This window comes from Bacillus rossius, chromosome 1 (assembly GCF_032445375.1).
Source record: "Bacillus rossius redtenbacheri isolate Brsri chromosome 1, Brsri_v3, whole genome shotgun sequence".
Classification (NCBI taxonomy): domain Eukaryota; kingdom Metazoa; phylum Arthropoda; class Insecta; order Phasmatodea; family Bacillidae; genus Bacillus; species Bacillus rossius.
The window spans coordinates 34,912,398-34,928,860 of NC_086330.1; the positions used below are offsets into that span (position 1 = coordinate 34,912,398).

General features: G+C 39.3%; 1 protein-coding gene across 1 annotated transcript in view; it reads left to right on the forward strand.

Moving 5' to 3' along the window:
- The first annotated feature begins 5,934 nt into the window (after window positions 1-5,934).
- Window positions 5,935-16,463, forward strand: part of LOC134536436 (myosin-11-like) — a 33,350-nt gene continuing 22,821 nt past the window's right edge. The window contains exons 1-8 of the mRNA XM_063376505.1: window positions 5,935-6,011; window positions 9,412-9,470; window positions 12,527-12,607; window positions 14,232-14,315; window positions 14,443-14,538; window positions 14,819-14,869; window positions 15,320-15,412; window positions 15,465-15,530. Of these exons, the coding sequence (XP_063232575.1) occupies window positions 9,432-9,470; window positions 12,527-12,607; window positions 14,232-14,315; window positions 14,443-14,538; window positions 14,819-14,869; window positions 15,320-15,412; window positions 15,465-15,530 (510 nt within the window). The 5' untranslated portion in view covers window positions 5,935-6,011; window positions 9,412-9,431. The remainder of the gene's footprint in view (window positions 6,012-9,411; window positions 9,471-12,526; window positions 12,608-14,231; window positions 14,316-14,442; window positions 14,539-14,818; window positions 14,870-15,319; window positions 15,413-15,464; window positions 15,531-16,463) is intronic.

A 16,463-nucleotide genomic window follows, 5' to 3' on the forward strand; every position in this document is an offset into this window, starting at 1 on the left:
CAACAACGGGGGGGGGAAGGGTATTTTGCCCCCCCCCCCTCTCTGAATCCTTGAAGTGGGGGCAAACGGGGGCAAAGAAAGTGCTGTGTAATCAATTTTTAGATAATAAAACTGCTTAAATAGCACCATTTTCAACCTTGAAATACAAATTTTCCCGGGGGAGGACCCCCGAACCCCCCACTTCAATAAGGGGATCGATGATTCTTTATAAAAAGGTATATTGCCCCCCCCCCCCTTTTGAAAATTTAGTTGTTGCGCCCCTGCCTATACGGTAAGTTACGTTTTTCGGTCTGCTTTTTACGGTTCCTTGAACTTTACGATTTCGACAGATAAGCGTTCAGTAGTGCCACGTTCAGCGGACTGTAGAACGAACAGAAACCGATATGAAAATAAATCTTATATTCTGTGTTGTACTGAACAAGGTGTTCTTTAAGGTTAATTATTTCTCAATACGCTTGCGTCTTGCGTAATGTATAAACAGTTATTTTAAAACTTCCTTACTAGTATTTAGCTTTTTGCGTCTTGCGTTTCTTGCGAAATTTATGAACACAGTCTTAAGTTGAAGTCACTCTGGTTCTCTGGTACGCAATTGGTTAGCAAACTAAAACGTATTTGGAAGTCTGTTTCATTGCTTGAAAGGAACTCGCCTGGAAATTTCGTAAAATTCCAATCATGAAGTGAGTCGCTATGTATTAAACAAATATGTTAACTGCACCGCAGCGAGTGCTTAACGTTAAACTTCATCATAACATAAACCATTAAAAAAAATAAAAATAGGTTATGCATTTTATTATTTAGATTAAAAATAGGTTGTTCTAATCATCGAAGTTATTCACGAAAAATAATTTAAAAACCAAAAAGGGATAAACTTATCATAGTATTAGATTAAAAACTTGGGCGAATTTAGAAGAGAATCTTTAGGCAAGTAAGCTATTTTAAGTTTTTTTTACTAATGTATGTTGCGTGTGTGTAATACAATGTAATATATGAATGTAATACATATTTATTTTTAGATTTGGTGTCAATATGTTTGGTATTCAATACGCCAATGCGATGTAATATGATACATCTTATTGTAAAAGAACAAAATATGTATCATATTTCTATTCCCGTAATCAATTTGCTACACATTTAGTAAAATTATAATTTTAGAGATGGTATACAAATTAGCATAAGCTGCCTTATCTAAAAAAAATGTATATTATGTCAGACGAAGCGATAACCGATGGCGTCGTGTGTCAACTGCAGTAACCATAGATTTAATATTAATAACTACTACTTACATAAAGGTTTATTTAAAATTTAAAAAATAGCTTTTAAATATAGTGTTTCCGTTTCTGCAAAGTGAGTCTTAGTTTATAATTCAGGATAAAATATCAAATTTTTAAGACCCTAACGAAGGGCGAGAGCCCAGGATGTGGAATCTTGGGAGTGAAGCCCCAAAAGAAGTGTGTAGCTTTCCCAAGGGGCAGCTTGGGATGAAGTCCCCAACGCGTGGAATCCACCCCTAGGGGAATATTGGGGGTGAATTTGGAGGTGAAGCCCCCGACGGGTAGGTACAAAACCCTCAATATGGGGACGTTTTAGTGAGGAGTCCCAACAGCTAGAAGTTTGGAGCCATTGTACTCCTGAGGGGATTTGGGGGGCGAGCGCCACAACAGATGGACATAGCCCTCAAGTGGGAAGTTTGGGGGCTTTCCTGATTAACTGTACACTTGAAATCGGAAAATCTTAGCCTGTAGACGACAACAGAATTAAATTTTAAAAAGTTCAAAATTTTAATTAATTGTCAGACTGTGGTTTGATGCAGGAGATGATTAAAGGCAGCTTTAACAACATCTGCATCCGCCATTTTGGAACTATACACAAGCGAACAGCAGCCTCCGCGGATCATCTAAATAAGACCCAGAGGTCTTCTCGTTTCTGTCTTTAGATCAGTTCTCGTCACCTAAAATGCCAAATGTATACGAAAACTTGTTCAGTGTTGAAACTAATAGCCACTGCCGCATGGCAAGGATTAGTGGTGTTGTCTTGAACGTATACATACATGATACATCGGTCATTTACCATCTTCTGTAAGTCTCGCACAATACGCTGGTTTCCACATCGCCTTAGAGGAAGTCCTATTGAGGTGCAGCGCTGGATGCATTATCTTCATGCGTTAACTTAATACACGGCGAGTTTCCCCTGGAGACCTATTCATCCATATTTACAAATAAAAGGGGGGGGGGGGGGTTCACGTGTAGGTTGTGTGCTGCCGCTATCTCTCTTCTACTCGGACGCATCGGCCGATGGAGTGTAAGAGAGATAGATGCGTCACAAGCCGAACGCTTAGGCCGATCGTGCCTCTCTATCGCTTGTTCCGCGTCTCACTTGCACGCTCGGCTCAGGCGGAACGTGACAATGATTCATGCTTTTTCGTTAGTGCAGCCGGCGTTCATCGATTTATAAGACGTTATCACGTAAAAAAAAAGCATCGAAGAGATACCTTTAATGAGACTAATGTCAAGGTATCTCATCAATATCTTCTCTGAGGAGCCTGACATACAACTGATGCATTTCCTCCAGATGTCACACTGCTTGCAGTTCTTCAGCTCGTCTCTCGTTGGCAAGGCTACAAATTACTTTAAAAACTATAAAGAAATAATATAAACGTATATGAATATTAATTAGTTAACATATTATTTTTCATAATATTTGGTAACTTAATTACAATTTTATGTAAAACTATCAAACTTTCAAAACCATCCATCTAAAGACGTCAGTTTTATATATATTCTTAAAATGAATAGCTAATATTTCACTGCAGGAACTGCGCACTAAATACAACTCATTAATCATAAAGTGTTGTTAAACAAACATACAAGTATATTAAGTGTTAAGTATTATAAAACAAATTCGACATCATTATTCAAGTAGTTTTACACTAATGTACGAATTTCTAAAACAGTACGCACCTATCTACGCTCCTCCTTTCTCTCAGTGCTAGTCCACCAGTACCAGATAGACACCATTTCCCAGGCGTGCAAGATGCACTCGACATGAAGGCAACTTGCTTCCGTGTCGCCTGACTTGGGGACCCCCTGACTTAAATAAGTATCTTATTTCATTTTTCTGAGCGGCAAACACGGTCGTGTATCCAGAGATATAGTCATAATGCGAGACACGCGTCTCTTAGTTTCTAAGGGCTTCTCAGAGTTAGTAGTAATTATGCACACTTTTTTTTCTGTAACTCCATGGCTAAATAAGGCAACTGTGGTATCAGGGGTTCGGGAATAAATACCAGATCATGCATGGATGTGTGTAATTAAACATTTATTCTGACTCGTAAGCCAAATAATTAACAAACTGACATCATAAAGAGAGTCCTGTGAATAAAATATTTTTCCGTACGTCTTGGGTAACTAGAATCATCAAATTTGGCACGCTAATAACAGTTGTAAGTGCGAATGTGCTCGCAAAATTTTTATATCTTTAGCTGTCTTATTAGTGCATAAAATTTAATATTTATTTTTATGTACATAGGTATATATATACACATACATACACAAAACAACCCCCCCCCCCCCCCCCCACACACACACACACACATACACAGCCCGATGTGCGACTCACTGACTCACTCGGATGAACTAGAAACTGGAAATTTTGACAGTAGTTAGATCTAGTTCAGTAACAAATGAGAAAATTCCAAAAATTGAAATTTTTAATTTTAAAGTCACTATATCTTTGTAAATTGTAAAAACTTATTTCTATTATGAAAATACCACTTTGGACAGTAAATTCATTTCACGATGACAGCAAGTTTTCATAAGACGATAGAAAATCTGTACCGACATCGCACACTATAATACACGGGAATTTGAAATTTTGAATTTCGCGGGCGTTCGTCAGGCTGAACCGCTATCCGCTAGGTTCACTGCAGTCAGGTGTCGCCAGCATTCGCCATGTTATATAATATTGCCCTACTACAATAGTTACAAACACCACTACGTTCGGAAGACAGACAAATTACCGTAACGTTAGCTGCCTGAATATTTATCACGATAATCGATAATACATTACCTTACCCTATAGCTTATAGTTAATAATTTTGAAGTGCGTGCGTCGTTTATTTTGATACAAAAAGCCCAGACTTTTTATTTTGGCCTTAAGCATTTCTATCTTTAAAAAAAACAATTGAATGAGGCAATACAATTACAGATGTAAACTGAAATTACTGTACGTACCGGAACAGAACTTTCCTACTAAGAAAAATTTCTGGGCGAAGGTTTATTTGTTTTTGGGTTTTTGGTTAACCTGACCAAACTCTGAACAAAATTGGGGGAATTGACCGTTGGAAATTAATGGGATTTTAACTTTTTTGCAATATAAAACAATAGATATATGCTGACTGTAAACGCAAAAATGTTCCTGCTGTGGATTCGGTAGTTTTGGTTGGAACTTAAGGTAGTTAAAATTATTTTAATTAAAAGAAATTAACGTTATTTAATTTTTCATACTTCACTAGTATACATAGAGTAAGTAAAGTATACAGGTCTGTTTTCTTGCCACAAAAAGCAATTTTTTTTTATTGTTTTAACTTTTAATTAGTTTAATTTTTGACATTAGGAATGATCCAAGATTAACCGGATGTTTTTTTACTTTTACTTCATTTTAATTTTTTTTTGCTTTTTTAGGTAAATGACATATATTTAAATAAAACTAATTATTTTCAAATAAGTTAGGTATCTTTGTGTTCTACTTGACTTTGTTATGGTTATTTGTGTTGGAAATCTGCTGCAACCTTTCTATACCATGAATTAAATAGGCACAGAGGGCTTCTTTTTGTACTCTATTAACAATTAACAAGCACGTAATGAGAATTTCATTTTGGAAGGAATAGAACCATTTTGCTAGCTGTATGCTTTCAATTCTTTCCATTTGTTTTTGGAAATGGTAAATGATATATGTATTTTTTTTTAGGATTTTGGGGGGATGATCTGACCAACTCCCTGTGTATGCCCCTGTTTACATTATAAATAGGGTTTGTGGATGGCAAAAAGCTGTTGGTGGGGAGGGGAAATGAAGTATGCTTGCAAGTTATGTACTCTACACTTAATTGGCTAACACATGGGAAAAAAAATGGTGAGATATAAAAATGGCAGGTTAAAATCAAGTATGAATTGACTTGTCCCAGGCAGAAGGGAGGAGCAGGAGCGGTCCCCGAACAGGGGTCGCTGCCCAAGAGCAGGGAGAAAGCGGGGAGCGGTCCCCGAGCAGGGGTCGCGCACATCTGTACCCTTCCTGTACATACATATTCGAATTACAATGCTCTTTACATTCACTTGTATAATTTAAAGGCTTCTTGATACCACACTGGGTATTTACATATTTGTCCTGAATTAGGCTGGGCAGGTAGACAAAGTTTCCTTAATTTACATTCCCCTTTGTCTGCCATCTAGGGGCGGGTGGCGAACTAACTTTCCTCCCCATAGATTATGTAGGATGGGTGGCGCACTTGGGGCTTGTGCTATCATACCAGCCGAGGCCAAACTGGTGGACATGACAGAATCTAAATAAAAAAATTAGTTTTTATTGTGATGCTGTTCAATAATATTTTATTTTTATTTTAACAATGCAAAACCAGTGTTATTTATGATAAATTTACTTGTTAAATACTTTATAATAGTTTTATGTGTTGATCCTTGGTGTCTACGATTGCTACTTAATGCATCACACTAGCGTAGGTACTGATGGTTGCAGTTTTGATTTCAAAAATTTATGGGCATAGATATTTTTACATCCACTATAATCTTGTAGGTCCTACAGCCATAAGTCTCAATGAAAATATATGCAACAAAATCCTACCTCTATGTTTACCTATGTTTAGCTTAATGTTTTAGTATGGAACAAATTTCAGAATGTGCCTCAAGAAAATAACCGTACAATAATTATATATGTACTATAAACACAATATTTATTTGTGCTAAAACTGTCTTACTTTGGAGTGATTCACTATTCTAAACCAGGTTTTTGTATCCACCTACTAAGTTAATTAATGCATAATGTTGTGGTCTCTTGTTCTACACAAGGACAAAAGATATTACATTTGTTTTTTCAGAGGAGCTGTTGCCGTCGTCCGGGGTCTCGGGCTCGAGTCCCGGTGTGGCTCCTAGTGGGAAAAGGCGGTTCTTGCTACGTATTGTCCGGGTGGGCGCCAGACTAGCTCGGTTCTAGTCGTGAGTTTGGGGGTCGTGGATGTATGTGCCCCTGCGTGGCCCACTAGGGCCGGCGGCGGTGTTGCGTGAGATGATTTTAAATAAGAGGCGTGGAGTTAAGGTGGTGGTGTCGTACCTTTTATTCATAGGAACGAGTCGTACACAATACAACACTCTACAGAGGTCCCCGGGGGGGGTTTACTCGTTATTCCGTGGCGCCGTATGGTTTGTGTTCCGCGTTACGTGGCCTCGGACGCTGCTACGTCTCATACGTCTCACTGGTTACACGGGTAACGTAATTTCGTAACACAAAGGCGGGACACAAAATACACTGAATTAAGGGGGTGCGCACAAGTTACGTGGCACTCGTTACTCGGGTAACGTAAGTTAGCAATACAAAGTACGGGACACAAAAATACACTGAATTAAGGGGGCGCGCACAAATTACGTGGCACTCGTTACTCGGGTAACGTAAGTTAGCAATACAAAGTACGAGACACAAAAATACACTGAATTAAGGGGGCGCGCACAAGTTACGTGGCACTCGTTACTCGGGTAACGTAAGTTAGCAATACAAAATACGGGATACAAAAATACACTGAATTAAGGGGGTGGACGATTGGAGACGGCCAATCCCGTATGCAAATGTCTCGGCGCGGGTGTTGTGCCCACTGTGGTGAAACACGCACCGCAATTAAGTTTGTCCAAGTTCCCTTGCGGGTTTGTGGTCAGCGCCGTGCGCGTGACCTTAAATAAAGTTCTGTAAGTTGCGGGAGGCGGCCCGTGCCGTATACTGAAGAGCAGCCCCGCTGACCAAGTGTGGTGCGGGGTGTCTTTAAATTGATGCGGCCGGATTAGGTCCTGGACCGAAAAAAGGGACCGGGCACTCACGGAGAGGTTAAGTAATAAAAGGGGTTCTGTTAATTAGTGACTATATTTACCGGACGTTACTTTCGATGTAGACAAAGGATGTTGCCTCTCCGTGGGACGTAGGTCCGCCCCGGTCCGTGAGCTGCGCTGAACTGCCGAACTGGCATGGCGTCCGAGGGAGGCTCGGCCTCTCTCGCGCCAGGCGTGACCTCATTACGCTAGACTCCAAACGGGTGTGTCTGGAAGAGATTTTATTGTCGCTAAAATCCTAATTTAATGTTTTAGGAGGAATGGGTACGGTTCTTCTCTTGTCTACTCAGGTTTCCGCGGCTTTGTCTTTGATTGCTGTTCGGGTCGCCTGACTCGGGTGGGCCATGGCCAGGGGTGTGTTCCGTTAGCGGGAGCGTATACTGGCGGGTGCAGGTCGGGCTCTGGGGTGGTCGTCGGCCAGACGACGTCACTGTTGTATGTAGGCTTATGCAGTCATACTCACCAAGAAATGGGGAAGCCATCAATTTAAATTATTTCTGCATAGAATTTGCTTCCAATTATCTCTATTTCTCTCTGACTTGCTTTTCCTCAATTGCAAATCAATTGACTATAATTTAAGGGGGGGGGGGGGGGAGAGTCCCAGGAGCCTAGGCAGTAGGGGGGTGGGGGGCGGTTAAGATTTGTGACATTTTTTAATCCATGAGTTTACACTGCTAGAATAGAAAAAATATAAGTATATTGCTAGTAGAAATCACTGAAAACATTACATATGTGAATAGGCTCAGATATGTGGGGGGTACAGGAGTTTTTTTTATGGGTTGGTGGTGGTTGGGGGGGGGGGGGGGGGCGGTATTGGGTTGGGAAATAAATAGAAAAATATTTAAATGTAACATATGTAATCAAAAATACTTAAATTACAATTGACACTGGCTTATGGGCATACAGTAGTAGCCGTAGGCAATGTGACATCTTATACCTTACACAGTTACATAGTGTCTTCACTGATTATTTCAAATTTTTTCATATTTTTGGAGGGGATGTATCCCTCTGCATCTGCCACTGACTCAGATCACAATAACTTTTATTTAGTTTGAAGAGTTAAAAAAGTTTGTGCATTACTCAAGTTACAGGGAGGCGGGCCCTGACCAAATAATTTTCAATTTTCCGTGTCGGCACTTAGTTTCAATTGACAGCCCTGATTACACATTAAATAAAGTCTGATGTAGATATAATATTTACTGTATGTAATGTTGGCTATTGTAGATTACTTGTAAGTTGACTAACACTTGTTTCTGCAACATTCTGAGGGCTGTGAGGGATAATGTGGCAACGGTTGTGTATTCGTTGACATCCCCTTATGTAACTGAAGTTTTGTTAGGGACCACGGTCTTGACGAAAACACAATTTTGCTGGGTTAACAAACGTCGATATTATTTTTATGGGATTGCCAAAAAAATTAATATACAGTGCAATGGTATTTAAAATGAGTCAGTAAACGCTCTGTATAAAGAAATAAAAATACAGATGAGCATTTATGTTAAATTGAGTATGTATCTCGTTTCTCAAGGATGCAGCCAGGGGGGAGATCCATGGCATCCGAACTCCTGTAAAGGATTTAAATAATGGAAAAAAAATGGTAAAGACAATAAGAAAATTACGGCATGAGGTTATAGAGAGATTTATTCGGAAGGATAATTGTAATCCTTGTAGTTGGCTACCATAAATGCATTTCCTCTCCCATCTAGCCGAACATGCCTCATCCACAGAAGCGGCAGGAATTGTTTGCAAGAAGTCTGTATTTAATGCCAATTTGCACACGTGTTAGTTGTAAGCATGTCGTTCATACAAACTTGACATGCGTGCTACATGTATTAAATAACATTAATATAGGTACTTGTATTTATAACTTGTTTTTACAAAAACATCAAACAGTTAATGTAAAAAAAAGCATTAAAACAATTAAATAAAAACCAAAATATAAAATATCAGTTTTTTTTTCTCAAGCAAAATCATTACTTTAATTTCTATGTGTAAACATTGGACTTCTAAAAGACTACTGTTCCCTGAAATTTTTGTGCGACAATTATTTTTTAAAACTCAATTAAAAAAAAAACTTACTCATAAAAAATGTTTTAATAGTTATACTGGACTCCCTCCTTCACAAAATCCTAGTACGGTCCTGAGTTTCTCCTTGTGTTCATGATTCATATGTGTTTAGTAATTTTGTTTACTTTTTGTTGAAATGATAAGTTTTTAAGCCATCAACTCAGTAGTTTTTAAAGGCACTAGCAGATGCTAAAATATAGTATGTATTCCATTTTTCATTTCTATATGTTTTGTGTTTTGTCAGGCCCAGATGATGGAAAAGTGATGGAATTACACAGGCAACTACAGAAGGCAGACATGGCGGTGAGTTTCGACTTGAGTATTAGTTAGCAAGTTGCTTGGGTTGTGTTTATAAGATACACTTACTTGTATGGATTGTAGTTTATCTTGATTTGAAACTTTTTTTTGGACATAGTCCATTGCTGGTTACACTGTATGTCATATAGAAACTTCAATAATGGACAAAGAGATGAAAATGCAAAACACAGAAAACAAGCCAAAACAAGCAGATGTCAAAAGTAAAATGCATGGACTGCACTGATAATTACGTCACGTGGAATGAATAAGTCAGAAAACATATCACATCATAGATGAACACATTGGGATGTCAGTGATGAGACAGTTGCGACAGTTTATCCGCAGCCTGCAAACTTTTTGTTTTGTTCCATTTTTTGTTTAAAGTTTTGTGATCAGAAATTTACTATCTGGTAGCTGTAAAGAGTCAGGAATTTGTCCCTACTTAAAATGTGTTATAATATTAATTAAATAGTATTATGTTCACACACTATAAATGAGCTGTCTTTTTTTTTTACCTCTGATTTGATTGATACATGGTCACACTACCAAATTATTTTTGTGCTACAATTATGATATTTATCAAAAACAAATGACGCCGTCCCCGCTACCTCTGAGTATTTAGACGTGATTTTGTTCAGTTCGTGATCTCAGGGAAGGTTCGGCCTTGTGGCTAGAGGTAGGGGTCAACGCAGTAGGGCCCCCCGAGCTGTTGAGGCCACTCGGGACGCCTGAATAATAACACAAAACTTCTTCAGATAGTTCGTGAATTTAATACAGCACAGCCCAATACATGGTGCTGCCCGTTCTGGCCGTAACGGTTTGCCCGACGCGACTAGTCACACGCGCAGCTCACTTCCTCAGTGGCGGCTCACGATTCTTATGCGCGTGAGGGGCAGACTCGTTTACGTGATGCGAAAGTTACAAAAGACACTCTGACATGGCACACGATATTTTGAAGCACAATACACTACACTAATACCTAGCTCTGGATTAAGTTTGGTGGCGCACTGCCGTACGACGGTGATACATAAGCCCTGACATGACGAATTACACTTAGGCGAACAACTATTCCACTAATACATTACACTTGATAAACTGGGCTAGCAGCACGTAGGCCCGTGTCTCCGGCGACTCTACGTGGTGTCTAGGTGTGTCCCAGGGACTGAATCGTTATTAAGTCTGATAGCACGTGTCGCCTGCTGGCTGCCCCGTGCGGGCCAAAATTAAATAGCCGGTAGGCTAGGTTGGGCGTGAAGCGCCGACGTGAAACCACATAATCTCCCCACAGTACTTACGTATGACGTGGAACACTCATCTTGAGCACTGATTGAATTAAGTTAAGTACCTCATGGTAAATTTAGGCCGACCGCGGAACTGTACAAAAGGTTGAAAAGAAATTACACTATGGAAAACTACATGTCGGTGAATGCAAAGTTTGAAGGTTCCGCGTTGCGCGCAGGCTGCCGGCCTGGTTGAGCTCTCGAAGGACACTAGCGTTGTCGCCGCGCGCGACCCCCCTCCCCCGCCAGCCCTCCCGCGGAAACGTGTGAATTTCGCGGGAAACTGAACCGGCCAGGTTCGGGACAAATCGCACATTGAAACATGATTTTGCAAAGACTTAATTATTAATTAATAAAAAATAATGTTTAATAAAATCCTGTGGAAAAACATAATTATAACAATTTGTTGTAGTGCGGCGGAAGGATATGCCACACCCGGCCGGATCCTTGCGCCGGTGTAGCACTCGTATGGCGTTCGCCTCGTTGCACGAACTGCACTTTGCTGCGCGCACGGGCGCGTTCGGTGCACACGCTTTTGCGAGACGTTGATGAGGCATAGCGGTCTATGCGACAGAGGAGCATTGGCGGTCGGCGTCACAAAGTTGTATAAGAGTGCAAAACTTCTGGTACACTTTGCTACAGGCTGAGATGTTCTTTCATTTAATGTAATGTAGCGAAAGGTCTGACAATGCCAGTGTTAAACTGGACTAAAAGGGATGCTGGGTAAGGACAGGAGAGATCAGGGCCCTGGATTAGTGATATATGCATTTGTCATCTGTCTGTAAGGTTTCTTGGAGTTAGTCATAGTGTAATTCATTTAATACACTGAGATATATTTCCAAGGACCTTCCTGTTTATTTCTTGTCTACATGCTCAGTCCTGTATAATAATTCTAATCACTGTGTGCTCTTAACCTATCCAAGGATCGAACCTGGGACTTCGCTCGCGTAATAAGGCTCGGGTGCCTTACAGACTCTACTCTACTAATTAGTTTCTTCACTCATTTCTCTTACTCTTAGTAAGCTCACCTAGCATTGGCTCTCCAACACAACCATCTCGTGGTCTGGCATTATGCACTCTCCATTTGAACTCTTTTGCACTCAGCTGCACTGCCAAGGGACGTGTCAGGTTCTCAAACACAGTGCACTATGGAACAAATGGAATTGCTAGGACGGTGAGTCTCGGCACGCAGTCAGCGAGCAAAGACTTGCTGACTCAACACTCCACAACGCTGGTGACTCCACTCTGTTGAAACTAAACTAATCCTCTAAAATGATATTTCCTTATAATTGTGTTATTTGACAAAATAAGAACCATATATGTTTACTTCATTTTGAAGGTAATAAATGATCTTGTTTACCTCAATAAAAATACACGTATTATTACGTAGTAGTTATAATCAGGATTCAGAGTAAATTTGGATAAATAATCATTCAGAGTAAATCTGAAGAAGTTATGCCTGATGTTCTGATAGTTCTGAAAATATAAATCCAAAGAATAAGAAGAATCTTTTATAATTTAAAAAGTTATTTCCAGTTACTCTAAAGTGGTTTATTTAGTATTGATACTCTCACAATAATTTTATACGGAATGAAAACTTTGCTTGAAATTTATTTGTTTATATCATAAATGAAAATATTGCTATAACTAATTGCAGAGTGAGCAAAAGTGAAATATACTGTTCAAAAGCTGTTGTAATCACAGGCTTTTGCTATTCTTCTATTCATGAAACAACTGGTTCATTGGGAATTGTGCAGGTGGCTGACTTGTTTGTTTCATCAGGTTTCAGATGCGCAGTTGAAGGTCACCAACATGAGGAAACAGCTGTACGAAGCAAAACCTGATGGACTTGCGTCAGACAAGGTGAGTTTGTGTGCATTTACACATGTTAACCTCTTGTGTTCAATGCCAAAGTTCTGAGAAAACAGGAGGGTATGGTAAGAGGGAGTCTTCCAGACAACCATTAATGTTTGTATTTTTATGTAAACAGAAAGCAGAAAATTTCATTTCATTTCTGGCATTCTCGTAAACAGGCATTGTTCTCTGTGTTGCGTGACATAACAACCAGATTTTTCCCACTAAGCTCTAGGTTTCTGAGAAGCCTTGGTGCTTGAGTGGTCGGACCACTCGCCTGCGACCTAAGCTATCTGGGTTTGATTCCAGACGGAGTCTCATCCCAATTTTTTGGAAATAGGGTCGACAGTGGGTTTTCTCTGGTTGCTCGTGCTTACCCCACCCACTTGTTCTGTGAATGTTTTGTCAATATTACATTCTCTTATCACCCCTCACCATGAACACTAATAGCCTTAAACTTGAATTCATTATTTGTTCATTCATTCATCCATTCATTCATTGATTCATCCATCCATTAATAAATACAGTCATTGATTCATTCATTCAACTAACAAGGGGACCACCAAGTATGGTACAAACTGATTTTAATAGGTCTTATATTTGTTGTGGAGGGAGGCCCCCAGAGTACTAAGCTAAAGGGTTTTGTCCAATGCGCCTTAGTTTTCGCGAAAATGGCGGTTAAAGTTTTATACAAACATTTTAGACCGGTACATTTTCCGTCGCGCCAGGCGAGCCAGCCTAGCCTAGTTGGTAAGGCTCTTTCTTGCCTAGCAGCCGGCTGGTCAGGGTTCGCTTCCTGCTCATAGAAATTTTGTTTTTTGATTATTTCATAATTTTATAATAATTATTATTTTAACGCTGAAACAAATAGTCAAAAAATATTTTTTTTTTGCGTGATGTATTTTTTTTAATCATACTTGGGCAACAATTGCTACCTGATTTTGCCGTTCCCAATCACATTGAATAGCATTAAATATAACAATGAGTGAATGATGTGTTATAGTTCATCACTTCCTGACCATTTATTTCCCCTTCAAAAGATTAGAATCCCATTAGGACTCACCTACCGTAACTACAGCATAAGAGCGATTATTAAAACATTAAAAGAAAGGTAGGCAAGAGCCTTACCAACTAGGCTAGGCTGGCTCGCCTGGCGCGACGTAAAATGTACGGGTGTAAAACGTTCGTATAAAACTTTAACTGCCATTTTCGTGAAAACTAATGCGCATTGGACAAAACCCTTTTAGCTTAGTACTCTGGGGGCCTCCCTCCACAGCATATATAAGCCCTATTAAAATCTGTTTGTACCATACTTGGTGGTCCCCTTGTAAGAGTCCTGGCCATGACTGGATAAATTTAAGTTTATGAGTCAACGTGTAACCAAGTTTTCAGAACCACTGTCGTCTTCCAGGTTTCATCACCTTTACTCTTACTGTGACAAACATTGTGATGAAAAATTCCGTCTTCATGTTTCATTATGTAAATTGTTTTGCACTGGAGTGTGGTAAATGAGTGTTTAGCATCTGTGAAGTACCCAAGGCATACAGAGGCACAATAATACACCAAAGTAAAATAAAATAAAAGTAATGATGTCAGTAGTGTGTGTTAGATGTTTGATGTGTTTTTTTGCCAGGCTACAAGATTGCATCAGGAAGTGACTGAGTTGAAGCGACAGCTGGAACTGTCGCAATCAAAGCTTCACAAAGCCCAGAAGGAGGTTTGTTATTTCAATTCGAAGATGTTGATTTTATTGGCTCACTGCAATATAACTGTTGGTTATTACTCTTTCATGCATTCCTTGTGCAGTTGCGTAGTGCTCTTATTGTTTGTCCTGTTATGTGTAGGTCTCGAATCAGTCAGAAATCATAGAGCTCATGACGGACTCAGCCAATGTGCACAGCTCCATCATCAGCGATCTTGAAGGCAGGATTCAGGCATATGTAAGAAATACATCTCATAACTTATAGGCTTAGTTCATAACTTACATAAGTAACATGTAAAACCCTTAGCGTTAATGTGTCACAGATTTATATACCTTATCTCTTCTTTTAATGTTTTTGTTTCTAAGAGTTGCTAATAATTTTTTTTTAGTTCATTAATTTTCATTCTAATTTATTGTATGACATTCACACATATTGTTGTTTTTAATTACAAGCTTTCAGGTGTGATTTTGGTTTAAAATTAATTAATTAATTAATTAATTTTTTTTTTGTTTTGTAGGAAAAGGAAATTATTGGTAATGAAGAAAAGATAAAAATTCTCTCTACTGCTGTAAGTAACAAAGTCGATTTCTATCTTCTGATAATGTGATATGACAGCAGTTTTACCCAAAAATGACAATATAATTTAATATTTTTAAGTTGGAGCTCAATTATTCAAAGTATAAAATGCAAACCAACTAAAATATTTGAGTACTTATTTCTATAAGCAAGATTTTATGGTTTTATTTTTAGTCCAATTTCATTTTTAAAACAGAGGCTATCTGTGTTATTGTTTTTATTTAAAAAAAAAAAAAAAAACTGTTTTGTAATACTTACTCCACCAAAATAGTGGTATAATTTATTTGCTGCATTTTTATGATAAAAATAATTGGTAGTAAATTGTTCTATAACAGATTCATTCATAACAATAAATATAAATTAGCAAGCATTTGTGGTTTAAAAGTGATTGAATAAGAGATGCATGATAAAACACCTGTGAGTGTGGGGAATGTTGTGGCAGCTGGCAGACGAGAAGAGAGAGTCTGCCAGCCTGCAGGAGGCGGCGGCCAGCTCGCAGCAGCAGCTGCAGCAGCTGAAGGGCAAGGACGTTGACGTGAGTGTGGGCGCGCCCCGTAGCCTGCCTGCCTGCCTGCCGTTAACATGAGCACGGTAGTGTTGCTGCCTGCGCGAGCTCGCATGGTGTGCCGGGAGCGAGGCAGTTAACTCCTGATGTATGTATATCGTTACTGCATCCTCTGTGTGATTTGTTAAAGTACGCACATGCTTGGAGTGATGTTGCAGTTAAGGGCTCCGCCTACCCGGGCACACATACGGTGTGCAGAGCTTCAGGAGAAACAACGCGATTTGAAAACTACTCAACATATCCGAGTGGGGTATGTTTACAAAAAGCATTTAAGAGTTCGCTGATGGCCGAAAAGTACTTTTGTTTCGGATTAAGTTTTTAAAATGTATTTTTTAGAAGACCTAAAATGGCTAAAACGCATGTTTTCAGAGTAATTTTTAGGTTTAAAACAACCAGTACAGATTCTTGAAAGCACTTAAGGGACTTGCATTACACCTTTATCTTCATTTCTATGCCATATTATGTAACGGTCACCGCTCAACTTTCACAGTTATCCCGTGACGACGAGAAGACTGCGCGTCAGTTCAGAGCCTTGCGCTTAGAAGCGAACCGCGCTAGAAGCACCAATGAGCGTCGCCCTTATCACCCCGTCTCACTAATACACATACACCCCTGACGAGGCGGGCCCCTTAAGGGGCTTGCCTAGTCAGGTGTATATTTGTGTTAGTGAGGCGGAAGGATAAGGTGCTTCTAGTGCTGTATATTGACTCTAAAACCCACCCAACATGATGTCCAATTTCTGTTATACCTTCTGTTATACTCAAGCATATAAAAGTGGGCATAAAAGTTTGTTTAGCAGAAGAGGAGAAAGAATTTGTTACTCTGTGCACACAATACCTAGAGTGCTAACAGAAATCCAGCGAACACAGTTGCCAACCAAATAATTTATATTGGGATAGGATAAATATATGTATTGCTGTCCATTTAACCAAATACTGATAATTGCATCTGTTTAGTTAAACAATTTTGTAACCTGGTGAATGATTTTTGATATTTAATCTTCTACAATTGAGTTGCAAAA